The 11,266-nt window shown below is 46.5% G+C and overlaps 1 protein-coding gene across 2 annotated transcripts; it reads right to left on the reverse strand.

The window, feature by feature from the left end:
• Nucleotides 1-831: 831 nt before the first annotated feature.
• tlcd4b (TLC domain containing 4b) lies at nt 832-10,996 on the reverse strand. Of its 2 annotated transcripts, none has more exons than XM_019893577.1 (7): nt 10,650-10,996; nt 7,174-7,326; nt 5,165-5,254; nt 3,494-3,552; nt 3,200-3,294; nt 3,029-3,102; nt 832-1,812 (listed from the first exon to the last, which is right to left on the reverse strand). In XM_019893577.1, the coding sequence occupies exons 2-7, from the start codon at nt 7,317-7,319 to the stop codon at nt 1,461-1,463; spliced, it is 816 nt and encodes a 271-aa protein (XP_019749136.1). In that variant the 5' UTR covers nt 7,320-7,326; nt 10,650-10,996; the 3' UTR covers nt 832-1,460. The 2 variants fall into 2 exon arrangements, with proteins under 2 accessions (XP_019749136.1, XP_019749137.1); XM_019893578.1 differs by lacking the exon at nt 10,650-10,996 and adding an exon at nt 9,797-10,615.
• Between the last annotated feature and the right edge of the window lie 270 nt (nt 10,997-11,266).

Consider the following 11,266-nt stretch of genomic DNA (forward strand, 5'->3'; position numbering starts at 1 on the left):
GAGGATCATGAACGCCGTCATGCTTTACAGAAATACAGAAATGAAAATACCAACATGCTGATTGGCGCACTGCCTCTGACAGAGGTCCACGTTTGGCTCGGTTTCAGATGATGCATTCAAAAATGAATTTAATTTGAAACTTTTACTTTTTAAAGATGACACATTGCTTGGTGAAATTGAAAAAAATAACTAAATAAAAAGAGCCAAATGAGAAAAGAAAAACCACCATGCTGGTGTGAAAGAGCAAAGAAAAGACTGCTCCCCCCCCCCCCACACACTCATCTACTTGACCCCCCACCTTGATTCGTCTCAGATTTCCTGAGAGATGAAACCTGGGAGAGGAAGAAGTTTCCAGGGTGCCCTGGTTCCTTCAGCACATTTTTACGCCACGGAGTTGCGCCGCGATGGCCGTAGACAACCTTTACCGATGGTTAGCTGGAGCGACGGGCGAAGAAAAAGCTCTCGGGCCCTTTCAACTGACGATATCACCCAAGGTATCATTTCAAAGGCTACATTCACAGTAGAAAGGGGTGGGGGGTTGGGGGGGGGGGAATAAAAGCTTGCTAACGCTGTAAAGCAGGGGGGATGAAATGGTGGAGGTTAAACAAAATGAAATAAAATAACATTTCTGGACAGTGAAACCCAATCCAGTGAGGCAAATGATCTGATGCGTCGAAGATGGGCTCGTTACTCAGACTGGCTAGGGCTTGACGCTATCTAAAAATCAGAGCACAAAGAGGGCTCCAAATGGACAGTTGGACGAGAGGAGCCAAATAAAAAGCTACCGATGTCTGCTACGATGTGTCTCATCTATGACGTTAGTGTTTTTTTTTTTTTTTTCCCCTGGTCGTTCCAATTGGGAGTGGCTTATGAGGGCCGTGGCTGGTGACAGGTCCAAAGAGGCCACGCACTGTAGACGAGGCATGATGGTCTTGTTCCTTTTTAGGTGAGGTCTGCTGTGTTAAGGATAAGAGCCCTGTCAATTCACAAACTTCGTATGCGCCTCAAGTGCTACAGCGTGGGAGATTTTGACTGTTAAAACCGCGCGGCCTTGTTCAAGCACGACGAGCCTATTGCTTTCCTGTCGTTGGCAGGCACTTCAGCGGATTGGGCTTTGGCTGACGTGAGAGGAGACTCGAAAGGTGGAGATGAGGAGCTGTCATGTGAACGGAAGCCGGGGAGAGGGGGGGCGAGAAAATGCGCTCGTGAGCGTTGTCTCGTCATCCGCAACAAAAAGCAGCACTTATATGCTAACCTGCCTGTGAAAACCACCCAGGCTGAGAAGGCTGGTGCTTGATTGAGTCCCCGTGTGGCGTCTCCGGGTGGGAACCTGAGGACTTAGAGCCCCTTCTACTGGCCAACTTGAGGAAGTTCGAGGGCTGAGCTTGAGGATTTGAGGGTGGAGACGGACAGTCCTTGATGTGCAGCCTCTCCCCCTGCGCGTGTCCCCCTGTTCGCTTTCAGTCCGCGTGGTTGTTGGCATGCTTCTTCTTGTCCGAGCGGGTAGATGCCTCCGCTTGTTCTTGACCTTTCTGCGCTTTCGATCCGGCCAGTACTTTGTAGCAACCTCGCGTGATCTTAAACATCCAGATAGTGTTCAAGATATCCAGGGCCACGCAGGAGGTGATCCAGGCTACTTGGGCGCCCGATCCCAGGCGCTCAAAGTCTTCAGTGCCAAATGTGGAAAATACGCTGGCCCAATAGGACGGCATGACGGCAATCCGCACCAGGAAAAAGACCACCGTCATGGCGACGCCATTGACGACCACCATCCTGTTTGAGCGGGGGTATTTTAATGCTTCGAAGAACCACCTAGAAGGACAAGAGTGGTCAGCTACATGCAAAGCAAAAGGTGCAACAGAAATAAGAAGACTGAAGATTTCTTTTGGGGCGGCACGGCAGGCGACCGGTTAGCACGTCCGTCTCACGGTGCAGAGGGGTTCGATTCCAGCTCCGCGCTCACCCCCACAGCGCGGGACAATTTAGAGTGTTCAGTCAGCCTGCCACGCGTGTTTTTGGAATGTGGGAGGAAACCGGAGTACCCGGAGAAATCCCACGCAGGCACGGGGAGAACATGCAAACTCCACATCGAACCCACGACCGCTGCACTGTGAGGTCGACTCGCTAACCACTCGACCACAAGTATGCCAATTTTATTAAGTTTTTTTATGAAAGAAGAAGTCAACTCCCACGTTTTCTTTACAATAATACGTAATAATAATTAAAGTGGCCCTTTCATCTTTCCATTTTTCTGTATGTGGGCCTCAAACGAAAACGTTTGGATACCCCGCCTGTACACTATGTGCATGTAAGGTGCAGGTATTGTTTTTGTCCACAAGGGGGAACCGTCATCCCCTTCACAGTCCACATTGTGGGGATCTGTGATGCTCAATGTTTACCTTCCTTTGAAAAGTGGGTTTGGCTTGTTGAGCGCTGCGGAAGTAAGGAATGAGGACGCACAGCTGGCTGGCTGTTACGTGGTTTTAGCGTTAGCCGCTGTGTGTGCCGAGTGGTGGTCTCACTTGAGGTGATTGGCTGCAGGTCAGCTAAGAATGTGACTTGAGGTTGTGTGTAAAACAGTCACATCCGGGTCAATTCCTTGCACAACTTGCATTGCTCGCCTGCGCGTCGGCTGTAACCATGAACATTTGCTTTGTTTTGAATGACAGCACCGTAGTTCTCACGTTCTCAGCAAAGTCCATTATGTCTCACTATTTAAGGATACGAGGTTGCGGTAAAGGTTGATGTGGAGTAGATAATGACCAGTTGTGTAGCTTTTGGGTGTGGTTCTATTGAAAAGTCAAAACTTGGCATAACTAGGGTTGTCGAGTGACTGTTACTCACAGAGGCAATCTTGACAGTTTGGCACGAATCTGTTTATATTATCGTATAATACGGTACATGAGGCCAATGTAATTAAGAGCCGCAATGGCATTGCAATCGGATCCCAATTTCACAGTAATCTTGACGAAAAGCACACACACACACACACACACACACACACACACACACACCAAAAGCCACTCACCTTTGATTCACAAAAGGTGTGGATAGCTCAGAAATGAGACGGAAGTTGGCAAAGTAGGGCAGCACACCGCGCGTCTGAAATCACCCAAAGAAACAGGTCATGACAAATACAAAAAAGTCATTCAAAAGGGGGATTCATAAGAAATTGAGTGCAAAAATGAAGAGGCCTTACCAGCACATATCCATACGCGTAGAGCGCCGCCAAGTGGTGACAGACAAAAAATCTGTCCCCCATCGTGCTCCAATTACATGCAAGCAGCAATAAATCTGAAAAAGAAGGTGAGATGTTTTATGACAAAATAGCATCGAGCCCGTATGCACGAATTCATTCGTGGCTTTCGGAACCAGAGAGGTCAAAACAATTAGGTAAAGGCTTCTGCATGTTTTTGTACTTGGCGTTCATCATTGGTTCGGATTGACCCTGAGCTAGGAGTGATTTGTAAGAGTTGATGACAAAACAACTCACCATAAAGTAGGTAGCCACAGGTTATGGCTACATTTAATTTGACCATACTTGGGTCCCCCCTGCGGGATGGCAAAGAACATGGTGAAAAAAACAATCTGTAAAGAGAACACTTCACACTAATCACGATTCCCATTCAAATTATTCAACAACGATTGTCTTTTGACAATTAAATATACTTCAGCACACCATTAAAGCGGTGATTAAGTGAACCAACGCACGCTAAATAACAACATTTCGTATTTTATGGAAGTATCTGCATCATCACTGACAGCCATGACCTGATGATGACTCTTCGGTGTCCTTGCAAACAGCATCCGTCCAAAAAAAACAACAAGGCTTGCAAAGACACCCGATCCTGGTCGCAGTCACGGTCAGGTGTCGTGTAGCAAATGAGTGGGTTAGCGTCGGCGTAGCAAAGCCCCTCATTTGCACTTTTGATAACATGAGCACTTGGAATGGACGCCGGCTCATGCTCTCCCGAAGATGACCTTAAGATTCCATTGTCCAATTTAAATGGACACCCTCTAAGGAAGTGTCAATTTTAAATGCGCATATTGTACAGGTAGTGCGTGGTGGCATAGCCGACGCGGTGAGTAGAACAGCATTTGTGTATCGGGCGAGAATGTGCAGGTGTGTCTTATCCTGAATTTCCCTGCACGTGATTGTAAATTGCCATAAAACAACCTTGAATTCCCCCTGCCCCGGTCGTAATTCTTGACAAAGCCGCAAAATTGGCTCTCAGTCAGTTCTAGCTTTTAAAATTCTGCAACTGCTCTGTAAATTACTGAATGGTTTTTGAATGCAAATTGAATAAAAATCCATCAGGGCTCTGAGGTCTGCAGACTTGGGTCCAATTACTTTTTTTCGACCCGAGTTTGTTTGGTTGTGGCCGTGCCAGCAGTTGCAGGTGAAACAACACGACTTTTGTATTCCGGCTCTCAAAAATGGTCCGACACAATCCGATTGGCTGACGGATTATTGCTTTCGCCAATGAGGTGTTGCAAGGATGTTGGTCAATCATGAAAGTCACAGACTATGCCGCAATATGCTTAGCTCAAACTCCAACACTTAATTCCAGAAAAAAGAAAAAAAAAATCTGCTTTTCCTCACCTCGTGAAAGGAATTAAAATAAAGGACTCCAGTTCTCAGTACAAGAGCAGATGCAGCTCGGTTCCCCTTTTGTCCCCTCTCGTTCTTAACCAAAGGCCCAGTCCCCCATCGCACCCAATTTCTTTTCTCCCTCTTTCTTCCCTCGGTGAGCCACACTGACTGGGGCCAACAGAGAGACAATACGAGAGAAGGAGGTGCGCCGCATTGATTTGACAGAGACGGAGGGTGTTGCAACGGACACCCAGACAGACAAGGCCGCTGGCGGGGACACATGGGGAGAGGGTGCAGAAGATTAGGCTTGCTATGAAAAGGAGTCTTGTTGGTAGGACTCGAGTGTGTGTGTGTTTGTGTGTGCGTGCGCGCTGGGCGAAGAGGTGGTGGTGAAAAAGAGGAAGGGGAACAGAGAAATAAGGCTACGGAGCAGGAAGCCGTGTTAAGATAGGAAAAGCAAAATGGTAAGAACGATGGCGCTCTCAGAAAGAGTTAAGAGGCATTTCTCTTTTTCAAGATTTCAACAATGAAAGTGGCATTCACTGAGCTAAATGTCTTCGTAGCACTTACCAGACGGGATTGGAGTTGACCGCCTCATCGAAGCATAGGATGTACAAACAAAATAATCCCACAATCAGAGCGTGAACCGTTGACACCAACCTGGGACATAACACATGCATATTGGTTAGAAAAAAAAACACCAAAGTTGTTTAGCACACTGAAAATGCTCAGTGCAAAAAAATAAAAAAGAATGAAATGAGAAGTGATAGTTATGTCGTGGCTCAGTCGCTTTGGAGGTCCAACTATCACACGTAAGAGATGCTAGTTCAAGGCTAAGGCTAAAAGTGCCATCTTCAACTTCGCGTCCCACTTCGGCACGGCCATTTCCGACATGCGTTTTCGTGTTGGCGTTGCGTATCGTGGTTCGAGTGTCCGTACCGCCGTCTGAAACCTCGAGTTTGCCACAACACTCAACGGTTGAAGGTCCTCGCGTTGGAACTCGGCCTTTCCGTTCAATTCAATTCGCGAGTCAGCGGAGGGAGTTGGCAAATCAATATTGAATGACGAGGTATTGCGACGCGCTGACCAATCGATTATGTTTTACCCACCTCTAGTCTGGAACGCCTCGTCTGTTTCCATCTTACATACTTACACGACTGATGACAAATACGGGACTCACCTATCTATCTACGGATGCTTTTCTTTCCGAAAATAAGGACGGTTCCAGCTAACAGTGCCTGCACCGTAAAAAAAAAAAAAAAAAAAATCCAATCAGTTCCTACTGTGAACATGCAACAGCACTGGATGAAACCACGCTCCGTTCACCAACCAATTTGAGCTTCTCAAGTTTGGCACGAGAGTAACTACAAAGATGAGTCAATTAAGTGGTAAAAACGACATGAGAGAAAGGCCACGGAAAGGGCTGAAGGGCAGCAGTCACAAAGTTGGCGTGGTTCTGCTCATGAGACAGACATGCGCCTCTTTCTTCGAACACACTGCCTTCCTTCCTCCTTGCCCTTCACTTGTGCTTACATAACAAACAAGTTGAACGCTCTCTGGTTATGCAACGGTTGGCCGCTATGCAGTCATCCACCAGTGTGGCCCTTTTCAACGTTGTGGGCTGTTAGCGCTCTTAAAAATGTTTACTGTGAGTATTAGTCGCAATGTAATAATATGGAGTCAATAATACGGGGGCGTTATGTAACTACAACTGACCTGTTTGACCTTTGAACTTCACCCCGATGTTTGTGACCGCAGCGTTCCGATCACTGCTGTGACTGGATGGGATCATTCTGCTTTGGTGGAGTGGTAGAGCAGAGCTTTATTTGCTTTCAGAGGCCAACTAAGGTCCAAAATCGGTATTTTCATTCCTCTGTTGACATTGGTTTGAAAATCTCATTGAACAAGGTCCCCCCCCTTTTTTTTTTTCTTGGTCGTTTTGGCCTTTTGGTCAACTGCAAATTAAAAATGATCATGGGAAATCGCCCCCGCCCAGGCAGGGGAAGGATTTTTCAAAGACCCGCATTTTCACCATGAATACTTTTCCTTCGCTTTGTCTCCTTACGTTGTGCTGATGTTACTTTTAGTTTTTCATTTCCATCCTTTGCCTAAGCAACGGCAGCGCGGTGGGCGACTGGTTAGCACGTCGGCCTCACGGTGCAGAGGGTGTGGGTTCGATGCCGGCTCCGGCCTTCCTGCGTGCAGTTTGCATGCATTCTCCCCGTGCTTGCGTGGGTTTTCTCCGGGTGCTCCGGTTTCCTCCCGCATTCCAAAAAACATGCATGTGGCAGGTTAATGGAAAACTCGAAATTGTCGCAAGGTGTGAGTGTGAGCGTGAAAGGTTTGTTCGTCTACGTGTGCCCTGTGATTGGCCGGCCACCGGTTCAGGGTGTACCCCGCCGACCGCCCGAAGACAGCTGGGATAAGCTCCAGCACGCCCCGCGACCCTTGTGAGGGTAAAGCGGATCGGATAATGGATGGATGGATGGATGGATGGACGCTTTCCAAGGAGTTGATACATGACACGACAAATAGCGTGTGCAAGTGATGGGTATCATGATTTGGTTGCTGCAACTCACCTTGAGTTCCACTCTGTGTGCTTGGTGGGAGGCAGTAATCCATAAGTTGGCGAGATGGCTGAAGAGAGTAAAGGACTGGCCACGGAGAAGAGTAGCTGGAAACCCACGAAGCTCCCCGCTACCACAGTCAACTCTCTCATCTCCATCCCTCACCTAAAGACAATAGAAGGACAGACAGAGAGAGAGAGAGAGAGAGAGAGACACGGGGACAGGGCAACACTAAGCATCAATAAAGGCTTCCCTGCACTGAATGACTGCGAAATTCATTCTGTCCACAAGGAACAGATTCATGGGACAACATGAATCCAAAGACGAGGACCCATAAGATAAGTGACCCGAGAGCTTCTGACAAGCCCGCTGCTTTGCAAGAGGCGCAACGAAGACAAACAAGAGAAGAAGAACCATTGAGGACGTTGGCAGAAACAGGAAAATTGTTTTAGGGACTCTGAATAAAGTATGTCGACTGGAGAGCCTCTACCAGTTGTTTCAAGCACTCAGAAAAAAAATGGTGGCGCTCAGGAATACTCAAAGTACAATTTCCAGCTGAACGATTGAAGAGACTACAAAAGCTACAAAGATGAATAGCCTTGAAGTTGTACAGTTCATAAGTCAACCTTTTTTCCCCCGAAAGAGTAAGTGGCACATAAGATGTAGCAGTTGAACTGCAATCATGTATCATCAAAAATAAAATCAAATGATATTATTTGTTCGTACACTTGATGACAGTTCACTGTTTATTGACACCATTGCCACTGTAGCTAATTAAGGTTTGATGATGGCCACATGTACAGGATTCCATTATTTCCTCCGAGGGAACTCAAAATCCGAAACTGGAAGTTGACCAAGGTACTGAAACTCATCTTAAAGGACCCGCCCAACACGTGAACATTGACGATGAACGTAAAAAAAAAATGCGTTAGACAATTGCTGGTCAAATATTTGTTACACAAAACTAGTTTAGCTCGTGAAGCTTCGTGTTAGTGTGAGTTATGGGCCGAGCAACATTCTATTATTCTTACTATTACACAATGACATTTTTGTTTTCTTTTCTCAATTTTGTTGACACGACAAGAAAGGGCGTTTTTGTAACACTTGCATCTATTTCTCTGGCATCTGCATCTGTTTTACCAAACTCACGTTCAATGGGAGTCGACACACAACTGTCCCCATTTGAAGTGCCTATGATTAGAGGTAAAAAGTTTTTGTAGCATTTTCCTGTCATCTTGGTAATACTGTAACGTTTTAGAGCACGGGTCCGTAGTACTTGGACCTCATTGCTCAAAGATTGTATTTATTTTTTTCAATGGGGCTGCACAGTATGGAGGTCATATGGTCAATGGTGGAAAAGGTTCTGAAAAGATTTCAATTGGCCTCTTTCTTTTTTTTTTGGAACCACAAAAGCCTGGCATTTGAACACGGGTGCGATGACTTGTTAAAGCCACTGTGCTCATATTTCGCAATAGCCAGGCAGTAGACGGTATCGCAAGGTACTGATCCATTTCACGTAAACAGTATACAAGAGCCCAGCCTGCAATCTAATCTGTTTTCAGACTTATTAGTGTCTTAAACCCACACGTGCAGACAACTGTTCTAAATTATTTCGGGAGGCCGGCCTTCCTCCGCAGATTAAATATGCAACAGGGGCCTCATCCCATGATTAGATTTTCATCATGGAGTAAAAGTTTAGAATTAACACGTTGCCAGTCCCCCGTTTTCTTCCAAAGATATGGTCTTTATCAGCGATTACAAAACACCTTGACCCTTGCAAGTCTGGACTCTGACCTGATCAATTCTGATTAAACGAGCGACTTTATGTAAGCCATTTTATAAACCACTCAGTTGAGAGAGCTGACGATTAAAGATGTAGAGATACGGACCAAACTTGCGATCGTGATCGTGCCTTTCCATTGTTTTTAGAGTACCTCCAGACGAGCATTTTATTAATGATCGTAAAATCGTGAGCTGTTTTGTTGGGGGTGAAAAATCTAAATCTATTACTGAAGAGTAGATTTTATTGCTACTTGGCAACAACAGAAAATGCAGGTCCTAAGGTGCAAAACAGTCCACAATCACCGCACGGAGGAGACAACTTCAATCGGCATGAATAGTGTAATACCCACAACGCACGTGACTTTCAGCTGTACCATCGTACAGTAATTCCAATTGATAAAACCCGTTCATTGCGCAAGTGCTATTATGTTTCTTCATTAAATACACACAAAAAAGGGGAATCTATGCCGGCTGGAACACAACTGACATTTCACTTCATTGCAATGGGGAAAATTGATTTGACGTCGGGGTACAGTGAGTCACGGAACGAATGAAAGTCAGTATCGGAGGCACCGTTGTAGTGAAGACGAAATATCACATTTAAAATGACGTCATGCGAGTTCCACCGTACAACAGTGAGTCCGACGCAAGCCCTCCTCTATCGAGCTATTCGAATGCACCATTCCGTGGTGGAAATTAGCATGTTCAAGAAAAAAAAAATGCAGAGCCGTGCCTCATGCTCGGAGGAGCCACCACACCACCCCCAGATCCTTATTGTCTGGCAGCAGTGCACATCGGGGGCCACGACGATCCTATGCTGCATGCGTCTGAATAATTCATGGACATTCTTCACCTGGCAAGCTGCTTCGCGCGCAGCTCCCGTGGGAGGAAGCAACGCGGATGCTCCTCACTGCGGCTGACAGCCCGGATAGGAGATCCACTCCCACGTCCACATTTGACCTTGTTCCACATGGCTATCCTGCCGCTGTCAGCGAATCGCCACTCGTGACATATCGACTCGACATAAATAATCGCGGTTCAATTTCCTCCGCGTCGATGGTGGAAATGCAACCTTAGCCGCCGACTCAGCCTCGGCTACACCGCAACACCCAGAGCCTCGCTCTGCCGATGAGGACTCCAAATAATCAGCCAGCCAAATGTGATCAATGTCTTCGCGCAGGGTTGAGTCGAGAAATTTATGCCGATTCATGGTTGGCAACGTATGATTTCAGACAGATACCTCGCGTCGAATATGTATAAAAAAGGCGCTGATTGGAATCGCTGGCGCACCTGTCGTGTGCATGAGCATATTTCTACAAACTATTATTTTCTTGGCAGGTGATGCGACTGCATATTTAAGTATTGCGGTCGGTGGAGATAATAAGGCAGGCGGCGGTTATGTATCGCAGCACAATCAGAACAGAGAGCAGCGCGTGGGGAAAGTCAGTCAGATAGGCGTGGAACGAGTTGCAACAAGGCACCAGCTTGCAAAGCAAGACGTTTTCAGCGGGTAAAGTTGTTATTGCTTCTAATCGCTGTGTGCTCCCGATGTTGTTGCGGTCACTGGCTAGCCGGAAGAAGCGCACAGCCAGCCCAAGATATGTACAGAGGGAAAAAAAAACCCCCACATGAAATTTGACGTCAAATAACCACTTATGTGCTGGCACGTATTGTGTCTGACGTGGTGGTAGTAAGAGCAGCGTTACCTCTGATCCGTCGCATAGGTCTGTGTCGATCGGTAAGGCTCCCGTTTAGCCGCCGTCTTGTCCACTTTCTTACAACTTGACGACAGCTAGCAAGTCGGCTAAACTACGAGCTCGCGAGCTCGCCCGTACGACCCACAGAGAGGGGCTAGAAAAATAATAAATAAATAATAGCCTTGGGGAAAAAAAAAAAAACAGCCTCCTGTGTCACGCAAATAAATCACAGCCACCATTACAACTCGGTAGTAAATATTTTTCTTCCGGTACTTCACTGCAATACGTTTCCATTGAAGGAGTTCGGCGGCGTGAAAAGTTAAAACTCGCTTTATTTTGTTGACAGGCAGGACCGACGCGTGACGTCACAAAGTACACGCCCCCTGCGAAGGCAACGCCCTCGAGGAACAAAGGCCACAGGAATCTTTCAAATTAGCAGCAAGTCATACGTCTGAGAACGAGTGCTGCACCCGTTTCATAGTTACATTGCACAACATTCGTTTAATCATCCTATTCGAATGCATACGTTGGGATACATCGAATATAATGCAAAATACAGTCACATCAATTTGATGTATGACTTTACATTCATGTTGCTCATGGGAAAATTAATCTGATTTGTGTTG

The sequence above is a fragment of the Hippocampus comes genome, unplaced genomic scaffold, assembly GCF_001891065.2.
Source record: "Hippocampus comes isolate QL1 unplaced genomic scaffold, H_comes_QL1_v1.1 scaffold23, whole genome shotgun sequence".
Lineage (NCBI taxonomy): Eukaryota > Metazoa > Chordata > Actinopteri > Syngnathiformes > Syngnathidae > Hippocampus > Hippocampus comes.